Below are 11,752 nucleotides of genomic sequence, written 5' to 3'. Positions count from 1 at the left end.
AATTTCGTCTAGCAGGTTTTTTTCTTCACGTTGAGTGTGTTTTTTTTTTCTTTTCAAAGGACCCTTAGTTGTGTTCCGTGGTATTAGCGAGGTTCGATTTTTTTTTATTCTTTTAGAATAAAATGATTACGGTACTCAAATCAACGAATGTTGTATAGGGGTACATATTTAAAGATGACAAGAGTGCATATTGGGCGAGACACATATAACGGGTTCATGTAATACAGGGATTACGATAGTGATAACAATTCTGAGGGAGACATTTTTATCTGACTTATTAACACAGAGGAGAGGATTGAGATACATTATTGTTGATGGAGGAGGCACGTTACTCGTAATGGTTATACAGGAGTTCGTTACAAGATGATGATAAAAATACATTTACCTTTTCGGTTGTAACGAATGAAGACACGAGACAACGGTTATAAACAAAGTTGGTTTCTTTATTCTTTAACCAGTTGATTGGTGATGTCAGGAACTCAAGCCTTTTCAACTACATGATCTACTCTCCTCCCTACGCTTCTAAGGCACTCTCCTCTCGATCTCACTGGATTCTAATCTACTGACTCTCTCTCTCTCTCTCTCTGTCTCTCTCCCTCTCTCTCATTTCACTCTACTGTCTCCATCTCTACTCTGACTCTTCGAACCCTTAATTCATATATTGATAAATCTCCTTTGTCAGAAGTCAGACGTGTGTTTACCAGCGTGACTACTTTCACGTGGATTTACAAATGTTTATCCAAACACACTTTTGGCAAACAAAGAATCCTCAATTCTAATTGTTTAATATCGAACCTATTTTTAAACAATATATATTTTTTTAACCCGCATTGTCCAGCTTTTAACTGACATATTCAGATTTCTAAAAGAATGGACAACGGACTCTTTTTCCGACATAAACAATATTTAGCTATTTAACAAAATTTACAATCGACTGAATTCTTTAAAATGCCAATTTCCATTATATTTAACACTTGCCTCGATTCTAGCCTTTTCTTAATATCATTTTTACTTATCTAGTATGTCTTATTACTTACATGAGAAGGGGACAGCCCTTTCATGTAACAATATTGTTTCATATTTTCAACTTTATTTTTTCCGTTGCAAAGAACAACGTATTTCACATTGGCGACTAATCCAGAATTTTCCATTAAAATAAAAAGGCTTTAATTCATCTTTCGCTGCATCTGGGGACAACAATAGCTCTAATTCAGGTCTCCATAACTACTCCTCTGGTACAATCTTTGACCGCCGTTGCTGGTTGGGTCACACATACATAAAATCTGTTTCCAAGATCATTGGGAAAATGGTTGGATCACTCTACCGCTCCAGTAGGTATACTACTGTCGATGCAATTCTCTCTTTGTGTATGAGAGCAAAATACGCCCTGAAATGGAAGACTGTTGCCACATCTGGGCAGGAGATGATTGGCGCGCCCTATCTTGCCTTAATAGGGTTCAGAACTGACTTCGAAACCTAGTAGGCTATGCCCTTTTCTCTTCCCTGCAACCTCTTTCCCACAGAAGAGACGTTGCGAGCGTGTCCCTTCTCTATCATTATTTTCATCGCAAGTACTCGTCTGAGCTCTGGTCTATTGTCACCCCTTGCTAAACTTTTACGAAAACACTCGACTAGCTAAAATCACTATCCACAATTTTTCCCACTCACTATCTGTGCCTAAATCTAAACGCAGATTCCACGAACAAAATATTTTTCTCATAACTGACCGCCTGTGGAACACTGTTCCATTGGCCTACTTCCCAGCCGAATACAATATGGTACCCTTGAAGTTCAATGTAAATAAGTTCTTGTTGAGTCGTCCCCTTAAATAATTCAAATTCTGCTTAATCTACACCATTAACGATTACTAAACTACCACCTTGTATTCATTAAGCCTTATAAGTGGTGACTACCTTGTAAAAGAAAATAAAAATACTATTAAATAAAAATGAAACAAAAAATAGATGTAAAACCAAAAACAATCATTACTTAATTATATCTCCTATGTTTCATACCCTCCATTCGGAAATATATACATAATTTTTACAGTTAAGAAACGACAACAATTCAATCACTATGTATTAGTGATGGGACGATTTCATTATTTTTCCGATTTCAATGCAATTTCCGATTCCGAATCTTTTTTAATTTCTAAATAATTAACTATGGAGTTTTTTTTTGTTTTTTGTTTTTTTTAATTTTCAGATTACATGTAAAGCAGTAAAACATGTAATATGTGAAAATATTTTTAGCAAACATAAAATTACATTTTTGGGGGTAATCTAGAGCATTCAGTTTTACTAATAGTTTAAAATCAACACACATTCATCATTTTATCATCAGTGCCAGCAGTCTATATAATTCTAAAACTCAAATAACCTTGTAACGAGTGTTGTAACCCAACATCCGGTTTACGACTTCCGGTTGCGTCTGCGTATATAAACAAATAATCAACGCGACAATAAAACGTATTGTTTACTGTGTACGTTTTCAGCGTCCCAATTGTTTTGGGGGGTTTTCTTTCGCGTTTAAATTATCCAAATAAACAATTGTTAATAATACTTTCTGCATTTTTTACATCGTTCATTTCCGCATTACGTTTAAGTTATTTCAACGCAATTTTCTTACAAATAAATCTACTTTAACCCGTTGACAACCATAAGAGCATTTTACAACGGCTATTTACACACCGCCTTCATTTTTTTAATTTATTCTCCATTTTTAATACACTATTCTTAAAAAGCATTCATACATTTTCTTCTACACTACCAACATAAACAAATAACCCCGAAAATATGTTTTTTTTTAATTCGCGTTATAAATAATCAACGCGACAATAAAACGTATTGTTTTACTGTGTACGTTTTCAGCGCCCCAATTGTTTTTTTTTCGCGTTTAAATTAAAAGATATATCAAAATTTTAATTTAACTTTAAGTATTATGGTATCTGTTCAGTGCACATTTACATATAACTATGGCAAACTTATAATTTAATGGCTGTAAGTTTGTTTGTTTTTTTTTTCAAAATTAAACAATTATAAACAGAACGACTCATAGAAATATATCTACATTCTTTTTCATTTTAATATACTTTCATAGAGATGTTTCTGTTATGTCAAAAAAACAGTTATCATCAGCTGTTTACCATGTAGTTGTTTTGAAGGCTCAAACAGGACTGGTATTATATTCATAGCTCTCTAGGAAAAAACACTAATTCTCCAATAACAAAATGTAGAAATAAATGTAGACACAATCCAGTTACTTATGCATTAATATACATTACAAAATAATAAATACAAATAATTTCTATAATATAAATCTCACTTGTTTGTTTAAATGTATGTATGTATGTATGTATGTATGTATGTCTGCCTAAAACTTTCGACAGAGGCGACAGATTTTCATAAGATTGGGCACTTTTCTATTGGGGAGGGTCGCTTTTTTCGCCGATATTTTCGAAAGTCATCACCTCTTTTTGATTGTTTAGCATAAATTTAAGCCTGCATCATTTCCGGTTTGACGATGGATGCAACAGCAATCGCGTTAGTTTTTTTTTGGGGGGGGGTCACTTTCTTTACCTCCTTTGCGGTACGGGTTCGAGCCTGTCTGCCTACCACCACTTTTTTGCGCTCGCAATTTTCCTTTTATTTTTTTTTATTTTTTGCTTAACTAACACCATTACACCCCCCCCCCACTTTCTTTTCCGTCTTCACATCACGGGTTGGAGCCTTCCTACCTACTACAACTTTTTTTTTTTTGCTCAACACACACCTCCATGCACCGGTGCGGCAACGCCGGGCACCCAGGCTAGTCTCTAATATAAATCTCATTTGTCTGTTTAAATGTATGTATGTATGTATGTATGTATATTTTTATATCTGTCTAAAAGTTTCCACGGAGGCGACAGATTTTCTCTGGATCGGTATTGTTTTGATGTTCGGTCCATTCGGAGGACATATATTGAAAAATTGGCTAAAAATATTTATTCTTTCATTCTCAACTGGGCACTTTTCTATAAGAATTGGTCGCTTATTTCGCTGATATTTATGAAAATCATCCCCTCTTATCGATTAACTGACCTGAATTTAAACCTTTGCTACTTCCGGTTTGGCGATGGACACAACGGCAAAGACGTCACGTTTTTTTTTATATTCTTTTTCTTCTTCGCGTTACGGGTTTGAGACTGTCTGACCACTACCATTTTTTTTTTTTGATCAACACACACCTCCAAACATCCGGGCAACGCCGTGCACACAGACTAGTATAACATTAAGAAGTAAAACATAATAAGTATAATTAATACTATTAAAACATTACCCTTAATAAATATTTTATGTTAGCATAAAATTTATATAAAAAGGAAGATGCACTGTACACAAATACCGACCTCAGCTGCTACAGATTCCTTCCCAGTCCCGTTTATTTGCTGCATCACCCACTGATGATTCGACGTAAAATCGAAAACGTCCGTGACACCTATAAAACTTACATTGATTTTTATGCACACACACACAAAATGTTAAAATATCCGAAAAAATATAAATGATATAATTAAACATAAGCTCGTCATTGTTTGTAACAGTTGTAAGAGAGGTACTCAAAAGCAATGCCTCCGACTTTTTTGTTCCGCCTGGAGGGATCAGAGGGAATTGCAAATCGCATGACTATGTGACTGAACTGATGTATTCATGATATGTGACTTTTGCCCCTACGGTCACACATTAAAAGTGCAATCCATCACCCAAAACCCATTTTTGGCAGTTTTACAGCCATAAAAAGTTTCAATCAGCCGTTTATTTATTTTCCTAGTTTTGTATATGAATTACGAAATATCTGATATTTCCCCCCCCAAAACATCTGGCCTTGATGGAGGGGAGACTAGCTGCTATGGTCTCAAATTATCTCTAATAACAGCATGAGGAGACTTGATTTCAAATATTTCTCAGGTGTTATATCTTCCGTCTTTTATTTTCATTCATAAAGTAAATTTCACAGTCTATAAGGATTATTTGATACTAGAGATATTGCAAATTTCACGCAAAAATAATGTCTATGTCTGGCATGTTCAAAAAAAATTTTACTTAATTATTTAGAATTGCAAACAAACAAAAGTGAAAACAACACGCAGACTAAAGAAAATTTGCTCGATTCGATGTCGTAATCAAGCTGTAAGAATCATAAACTGTGTAGAGCATCCATGCAATTAATCTACAAGTAAATGACAGTTTTAACACAACACTGACCATGCACATAATCTACAAGTAAATGACAGTTTTAACACAACACTGGCCAGAGTAAAATAACAAAGGAAAAACAGGGGCATAAACTTTTTTTCAAAATATTTATTTTGTTAAATATAAAATAAATCTTCAAATTAAAATATAATTTATCGAATAAATAAAATTATTTTTGTAAATATCAGTTTATATTGCACTTCGGAGTTTCTGTCAACAGCGTATTTTTTATGTAAAACAAATCATTTTCTTTGACAGAATCCTCGCGTATCTATCCTTCTCCAAAAAAGAAACTAATTTAAATAAATTAAACAAAATTCATTTCTGTTTTAAATGTCTGTCATTCAAATGAAATCATATATGATTTCCAAATTTGGAAAAGATTTAGAGTCTGACGCTAAAATTTCATGTTTGCCGGTACTTGTTTTTTGTTCCTCTCATAAACTGATGCCACTTTCTTCAGTCTTCCATGGGTGTATTCATATTTCTTATTTTTGTTATGCTTGCAATGAAAAGGCCATAGTCTCACAATGCCGTGGGCGAACAACTCAGAGATTAATAAGCTTGATTGGGTACTTTAGGTACTCAAGTATGATGTCGAGACCAGAAACTTCTCCAAAGACGAATAGAACATCGCTGGCAATGCTGTCTGGTGAATTAATAATTTAATAAAAATATTTTTTTTAAAAGACTGCAAAAAATCACAGGATGTAATAGTTTTGAGTATTATTTTAAGAAATATTATCATTAAACTATTATATATTTTATCAACGTATTGTTCTACTTTTACTGGAGCAGGCGGTCCCATCTTATGTCAAAGACAAAACATTATTTAATGTGTTACTATAAAAAGCTTAAACAGTTTAAGATGACAACGTTAAAAACGTAGATAATACATTAATAATGTCAGATATAACATTTTCTGTTAATCGTTCGAAATATAAGGACAAAATGCTGATGAGAATACGTCATCATGACGAATGATCATGTCACTTAAAAACTTGATAAATATTCGAATATATTCGCTCAAACTTTTGTTAAAAAAGAAATTTGAAATAATGATTTTTTTTTTTAAGAAAAATATCTTTCTTGGTTTTATCCTCTAATGTTTATAAAGTTGAAATTGTTCAAGTTGCGGAAAAACATTTTTTGACGCTGCCAAGTTTTGATGATTATTTCGATCCGAAATATTATTGTTGCAAAAAAAATGGTGAAGTAGTGGATATGAATACGTCTCACTTCTTGCTTACAACGATATGATTGGCCGGTGTACGCCACCCCATAAATACGGACGGAAGTAGCAGTCAGGGAGAGACGTCGAAAGATACGCCGAAAGCTCAAAAGCTTAAGCATATTGCCTGCTATGAGTATGAACAACCGGCAGTGGATATTGCTTACTAGTTTATACTACTCGATTAGTGTAGTCAAGACTATTCAACTACTTCAAATAAATATATCACGTTCCGGGAATATCACTTGATAATAAGGATTAGAGTGACATCTTCGTATACATAAATAAATATATTTGATTAAATAAATAAATACATTTGAATAAATAAATAAATATATTTTAATAAATAAATAAATAAATATATGTGAAAAAAAAATGTCAAAAATAATGGTTGGAAATTTTCAAAAGGCGTTTTTAAAGAGTTCTCTAGAGTGAATCTAGTTTTGATTCTCTTAACCGGTTCACTCCACCATTGAGTAAACTGAAAGCTCAAGACTTAAAGTGAGTTCTTCGAGCCACAGATCAATAAGAAGAATAGCTTACTCTCTTCGGAAAGCTTCACCATATGATTGATAACTGAACTTCAGCTTATGAGTATTCAACCGTTATGTCAACAGAAGTGTCGATTAGCAGGTTATACTGAAGTACTTGTTAAAGAGAATTTCAGATCCGTTTTATTTATTTTGCAAGGAGATTTCACCGTTCTCCCATATGATCGCTTATCTGATATTAATCACACTTATAAAGCAGATCTAGCGGGAACCGGTGTGTCAACTTGAGTCTTTCAGCATGTGCGTCTGGCTTGATCTGTATTAAGTCTAGGGCGACTTGAAAGCTCCCTTTTCTATAGATGCTACACCGAGGTGTCACTCGATTCTCAGGATTGCCCCGCTTACCCTTGATCCTTCTCTTATAACGCTAAGTTTTTAGCAAGAGGGCATCAAGTACCATTTTTTTAAAAGTTTTTGGTATGACCCGCTCGAGGATTGGATCCCGGTTTTCTGGTCCAGTAGAGACCACAATTCTCTTTCAAGAATTCTGTATTTACTGTGATTTTACAAAAATACATAATTAAGACACAAAGTCAACAAGAAAGAAAACACTTTTGAGAATAGAATTCTTTCTCGCTTTCTCTTCTTTCTCTCTGCCATTCTATTCCAGTTGACGTGTTTAACTGATGATAAAATGTCTTTATTTTCGTTTGTACACAAGATTCAATCAACTTGACTTGACGGTGAATCGCACCGGTGTATTGAATCGACGCACAGAGGGCTCTCTTCTTCGGGTGACGCCGTCTCCATCCGGGATATCTTATCACAGATTAAGTCACCGTTGTGGTGATCACCATTACTCCTCTTCCTATCGACACCGTTTCGGGAAGAACAAGTCCGAAGACAGCGGCACTTTTCGCCCGATTCGCCGGTGCCTTCTTTCTTGTACTTCACGCGACGGTTCTGGAACCAGATCTTCACTTGCTTCTCGGACAAATTCAAATAAGTCGCGATCTCGATACGACGCAACCGTGACAAGTACATGTTGGAAGCGAATTCTCTTTCTAGTTCCAATAGTTGAGTGCTGGTAAAGGCCGTGCGGATTCTTTTGCTGCTCTGGAGATCGTCAGAGTCCACCGATTTGCTTCCTGGAAAGAAAAAGAAAATCTCATTAGTGTTGGGATTATTATTATTTATTCTCTAGTAACTACGAGTTCTAACACTGGTCATCATCAATAATTGTTCACTGGTAATAAGTACTGGTAATAATTGAATATTCAACAGAATATCCCTTTAATGAGAATTGAACCTTCAACCTTCAGGAATCATCACTTTAAAATGATATTTTCTTGAAGGTTAAATCTTCCATTCTAAGTGTGGGCGACCAAAAATACAATTGTGAATTACTTAGGACCTCTATGCGGTCATAGCTGACGGAGCGAGAACATGCTAGACCCGTGAAGTAAATAAAGGGTTCTGTTCGAAATGCCGTCCAATTCAGAGTTTAGCGAGATACATTTGAAGAAGGTCGAAGGTTACATCGACCGAAACATTGTGAAAATGATACTCAAGATGAGAACATTAGTCCGAAGAATCCAAATAATCCGAATCACTTGTGTACGGAGTTTGGTAGCAATATATTTATTCGAATTACATTTAAATTTGTACATATTCTTATGATCAGGAAATGAGCAGAAAGGGACTTCCAAAGGGAAGCGGTTGGAGGAGAACAGAAAGCTTATTTTCAGTCGGCTTGTAACTCGAGTTTTGTTTTTATTCCTTACATTCTGTAAATAATGTTTCCGACAAAGGGGGAAAATTGCTGTTTGATTGAATGGCTTTATGAGGCGATTTCCATAAAAAAAGAAGCTATTACAGTTGTTGATGAGGAAAAATAAACATTAAAATGTAAAGAAGTAAAGGAAATTAGTTCAATCATCCTTTCAGCAGATGTTCGTTTTAACTGCAGTCCTTACTGATTCTAAAACCTTATTTTATTGCCATGAAAAACTGAATTCACTTCTTTTCCTACTGATTGGGATCATGTCTACAGGGAATTATTATGGAATTAAGCAACCAGATGCCTGTTTACATTACATTTAAACTTTTGCATGTTAGTAAAATCAAGGAGGCAAGAAATAGAGAGAGAATACCAAATTCTAGCAGTCCGAAATAAGAAAGTATTAGAGTAGAAAGCGACCTCTACAGTGAAGCGGTGAGATTTTGCTGCTTGTCGAGTGAGTCGAGAGTTTGTATATCGAAGGTGTACGAGTGCTACGTGTTCATCAGAACATATTCCATTAAAATAATTATAAAAAAAGACACAAGGATTCAACATCGCGACAGAGGTTTGAGCTTTGATTAGAGTGGAGACTCATTTTTGAATGTTGTCTAATAGGGAGAAACTTGTGGTAGATGCATTAGCCTACATGTGACAACAATACTCCATGCATGAGCAAATAGTGGCCTTGTAGACATATACAATATTCTCTGTACGTTATTCTCACGGGTATTTTTGTTTGTTTGTTTGTTTGTTTGTTTTAGCTCTATGGTTTTTCAGCCTGTCAACCATCAGTCATCCGTATAAAGGGCTCTTTGAAAACGCGGGACGGAACGGGTGAGCTAGTTATCACCCTCCAAAGCCGACAAAGGCCAACACATGCACGCATAATCACAATCCATAACTATTTGTTCTGCCTCGCCTGTTTTCATCAATTAACGATAAGATTTCCATTGGGAGCGGGTAAGACCTGTTCACATTTGCACTGATTTTTTTACCTTTTAGAAATATAGGGCTTTTCCAGTATAGTCAACAAGCATAAAAAGTAATCAAAATAAATAAATACACTGCACATAAATGTTACTAAAGGCAAGTTAAATTACTCTTCTACCTACCTGGATAAGTTTATTTGTGTTTACTTATTTTAAAGCGTTTATTCATTTTATAACAAGTAGTGTCAAGTCTTAAGTTATAACAAGAAAAATGGTTGAAATTAGGCGGCCATAGATAATGACTTAAAAGTCAAAAATTAAACAAAATGCTAACATAATATAAGATTTTCGGATGATTGGTGACATTTATTGACTGCATTTCTAGCAGTATTTTGCTTGATTTTCGATTTTTGTATGATTTCTGGATTTTTACAATATTTGTTTCAAAGTAAATAAACGCTTTAAAATAAGTTAAAACACACGTATATACTTGCCAAAATAGGTAGAAGAGTAAGTAACCTTTGTGAACATTTATTTTAACATAATTGTTTTTTTCTTTCCTACTTTTTCGCTTTGTTTGTTGTTAAATGTCCGTAATATAATGTCATATGACAGCAAGTACGAATTACCTTGAGAGGACACGTTTAAGAGTGGGGATAAAATGTGTAAAATACATGAGAAACCGGCGGAGTATAAAGTACACTGATAGAGGTAGGGGGCTAGTTAGAAGGGTTGCTCTTTTTTCTTTTCTTTTTTTCTGGTCGACAAATGAGAATTGTGGTCAAAAATAAAAACTAAAAAATAACAGAGCAAAAACATTTAAAGGCGAAATAGTTTATTTGCTGTAAATGTTTCGAAATCGTGTCGGTCGCGGACGCATCAGGCCATATATCTACATTTTTAGAATCTTTACCTGCTAAAGTTCATTCGTAAGCTAGCAGAGCTACCCTTAGAAAGTATTAAGTAGTCATTATTTTTTTTATGAATATGTGGTCGCAGGTAGTTGTAAATTTTATCGTATAAAAACTGAAACTACTAATCGAGGGTAAAACTTACGAGAAAAAATACCCGCCTTACATCTTAGCTGGAGAACAAATACGTACATATGCACACACAAGAACACACACACACATACACACATACACACATACCCCATATATATATGTGTGTGTGTGTGTGTGTGTGTGTGTGTGTGTGTGTGTGTGTGTGTGTGTGTGTACCCACATATATACACACACACATATATACTAGTGTTGGGACGATTTATCGGTATAGGAATTGAGATCCGAAAAATTGAAACTTATGGGGTATCAAAATCAGAAAATTTGTGAGTATTTTTCGATGCCAAAACGATTATTTTCACTTCTTTTTTATTTAATTTATTTAAAGCAAAATCTTTCCACCACCTGTAGTAATGATAAAATAATAAATGTTTATAGATTTTTAACTAAAATAAATAGATCAACCCCTTCCACAAGTATATTTTTGCTCTTAGGAAATATCTCAACATTTAGCATGTGTTCTTTACGGTAATCGGGAAAAATAACAACTCTATAGTTAAATATTTAGAGATTTATAAAGAAAAGAAGGTCGGAATCAGTAATTGTATCGGAATCAGAAAAATATTGGAAACCTCCTATCACTAATATATGCCCATATATAGATACAGCTTTCTATTATCTCTATATGTTTTTATGTAAAGATAATATTTATATTTATAATTTTAATCATAACCTGACAAAAAAAAAGAAAAACCTCTCTGTCGATTGACTCAAAACTTTTCACAAATCAGACCTGGTGATTTTAGATCTAATTCTTGTTATTGATGTAATTATAAATGATTCAATTGAAAAAAGCAGACGGAACTGCTTCCACTATCTGTGCGTGATGCCTTGCATTACGCGTGTGGTTCCCCGCGGTGAACATATAACATTACAATGACCCACAAGTCTTGATCAATTTCGCAACTGTTTGTATTCATGGTTGTTGATTTGACATTAACCACGCCCCCACTTCTTTCTTAACGCTCCGCCCCGTCATCAAACAGCAACGACACCGACCCCAATTAACACTGACAGCAACAA

The 11,752-nt window shown here is 34.4% G+C and overlaps 1 protein-coding gene across 1 annotated transcript in view; it reads right to left on the bottom strand.

Annotated features, from left to right (window-relative positions):
• Positions 1–7,440: 7,440 nt before the first annotated feature.
• The window catches only part of LOC145260688 (GS homeobox 1-like), a 7,041-nt gene continuing 2,729 nt past the window's right edge, over positions 7,441–11,752 (bottom strand). The window contains exon 2 of the mRNA XM_080119082.1: positions 7,441–8,104. Within this exon, the coding sequence (XP_079975208.1) occupies positions 7,680–8,104 (425 nt within the window). The 3' untranslated portion in view covers positions 7,441–7,679. The remainder of the gene's footprint in view (positions 8,105–11,752) is intronic.

The sequence above is a fragment of the Euprymna scolopes genome, chromosome 3 (genome assembly GCF_053919585.1).
Source record: "Euprymna scolopes isolate OS-2025 chromosome 3, ASM5391958v1, whole genome shotgun sequence".
NCBI classification, from domain to species: Eukaryota; Metazoa; Mollusca; class Cephalopoda; order Sepiida; family Sepiolidae; genus Euprymna; species Euprymna scolopes.
The sequence above is the reverse complement of the archived record's forward strand: the minus strand, read 5'-3'. Positions and strand labels throughout refer to the sequence as shown.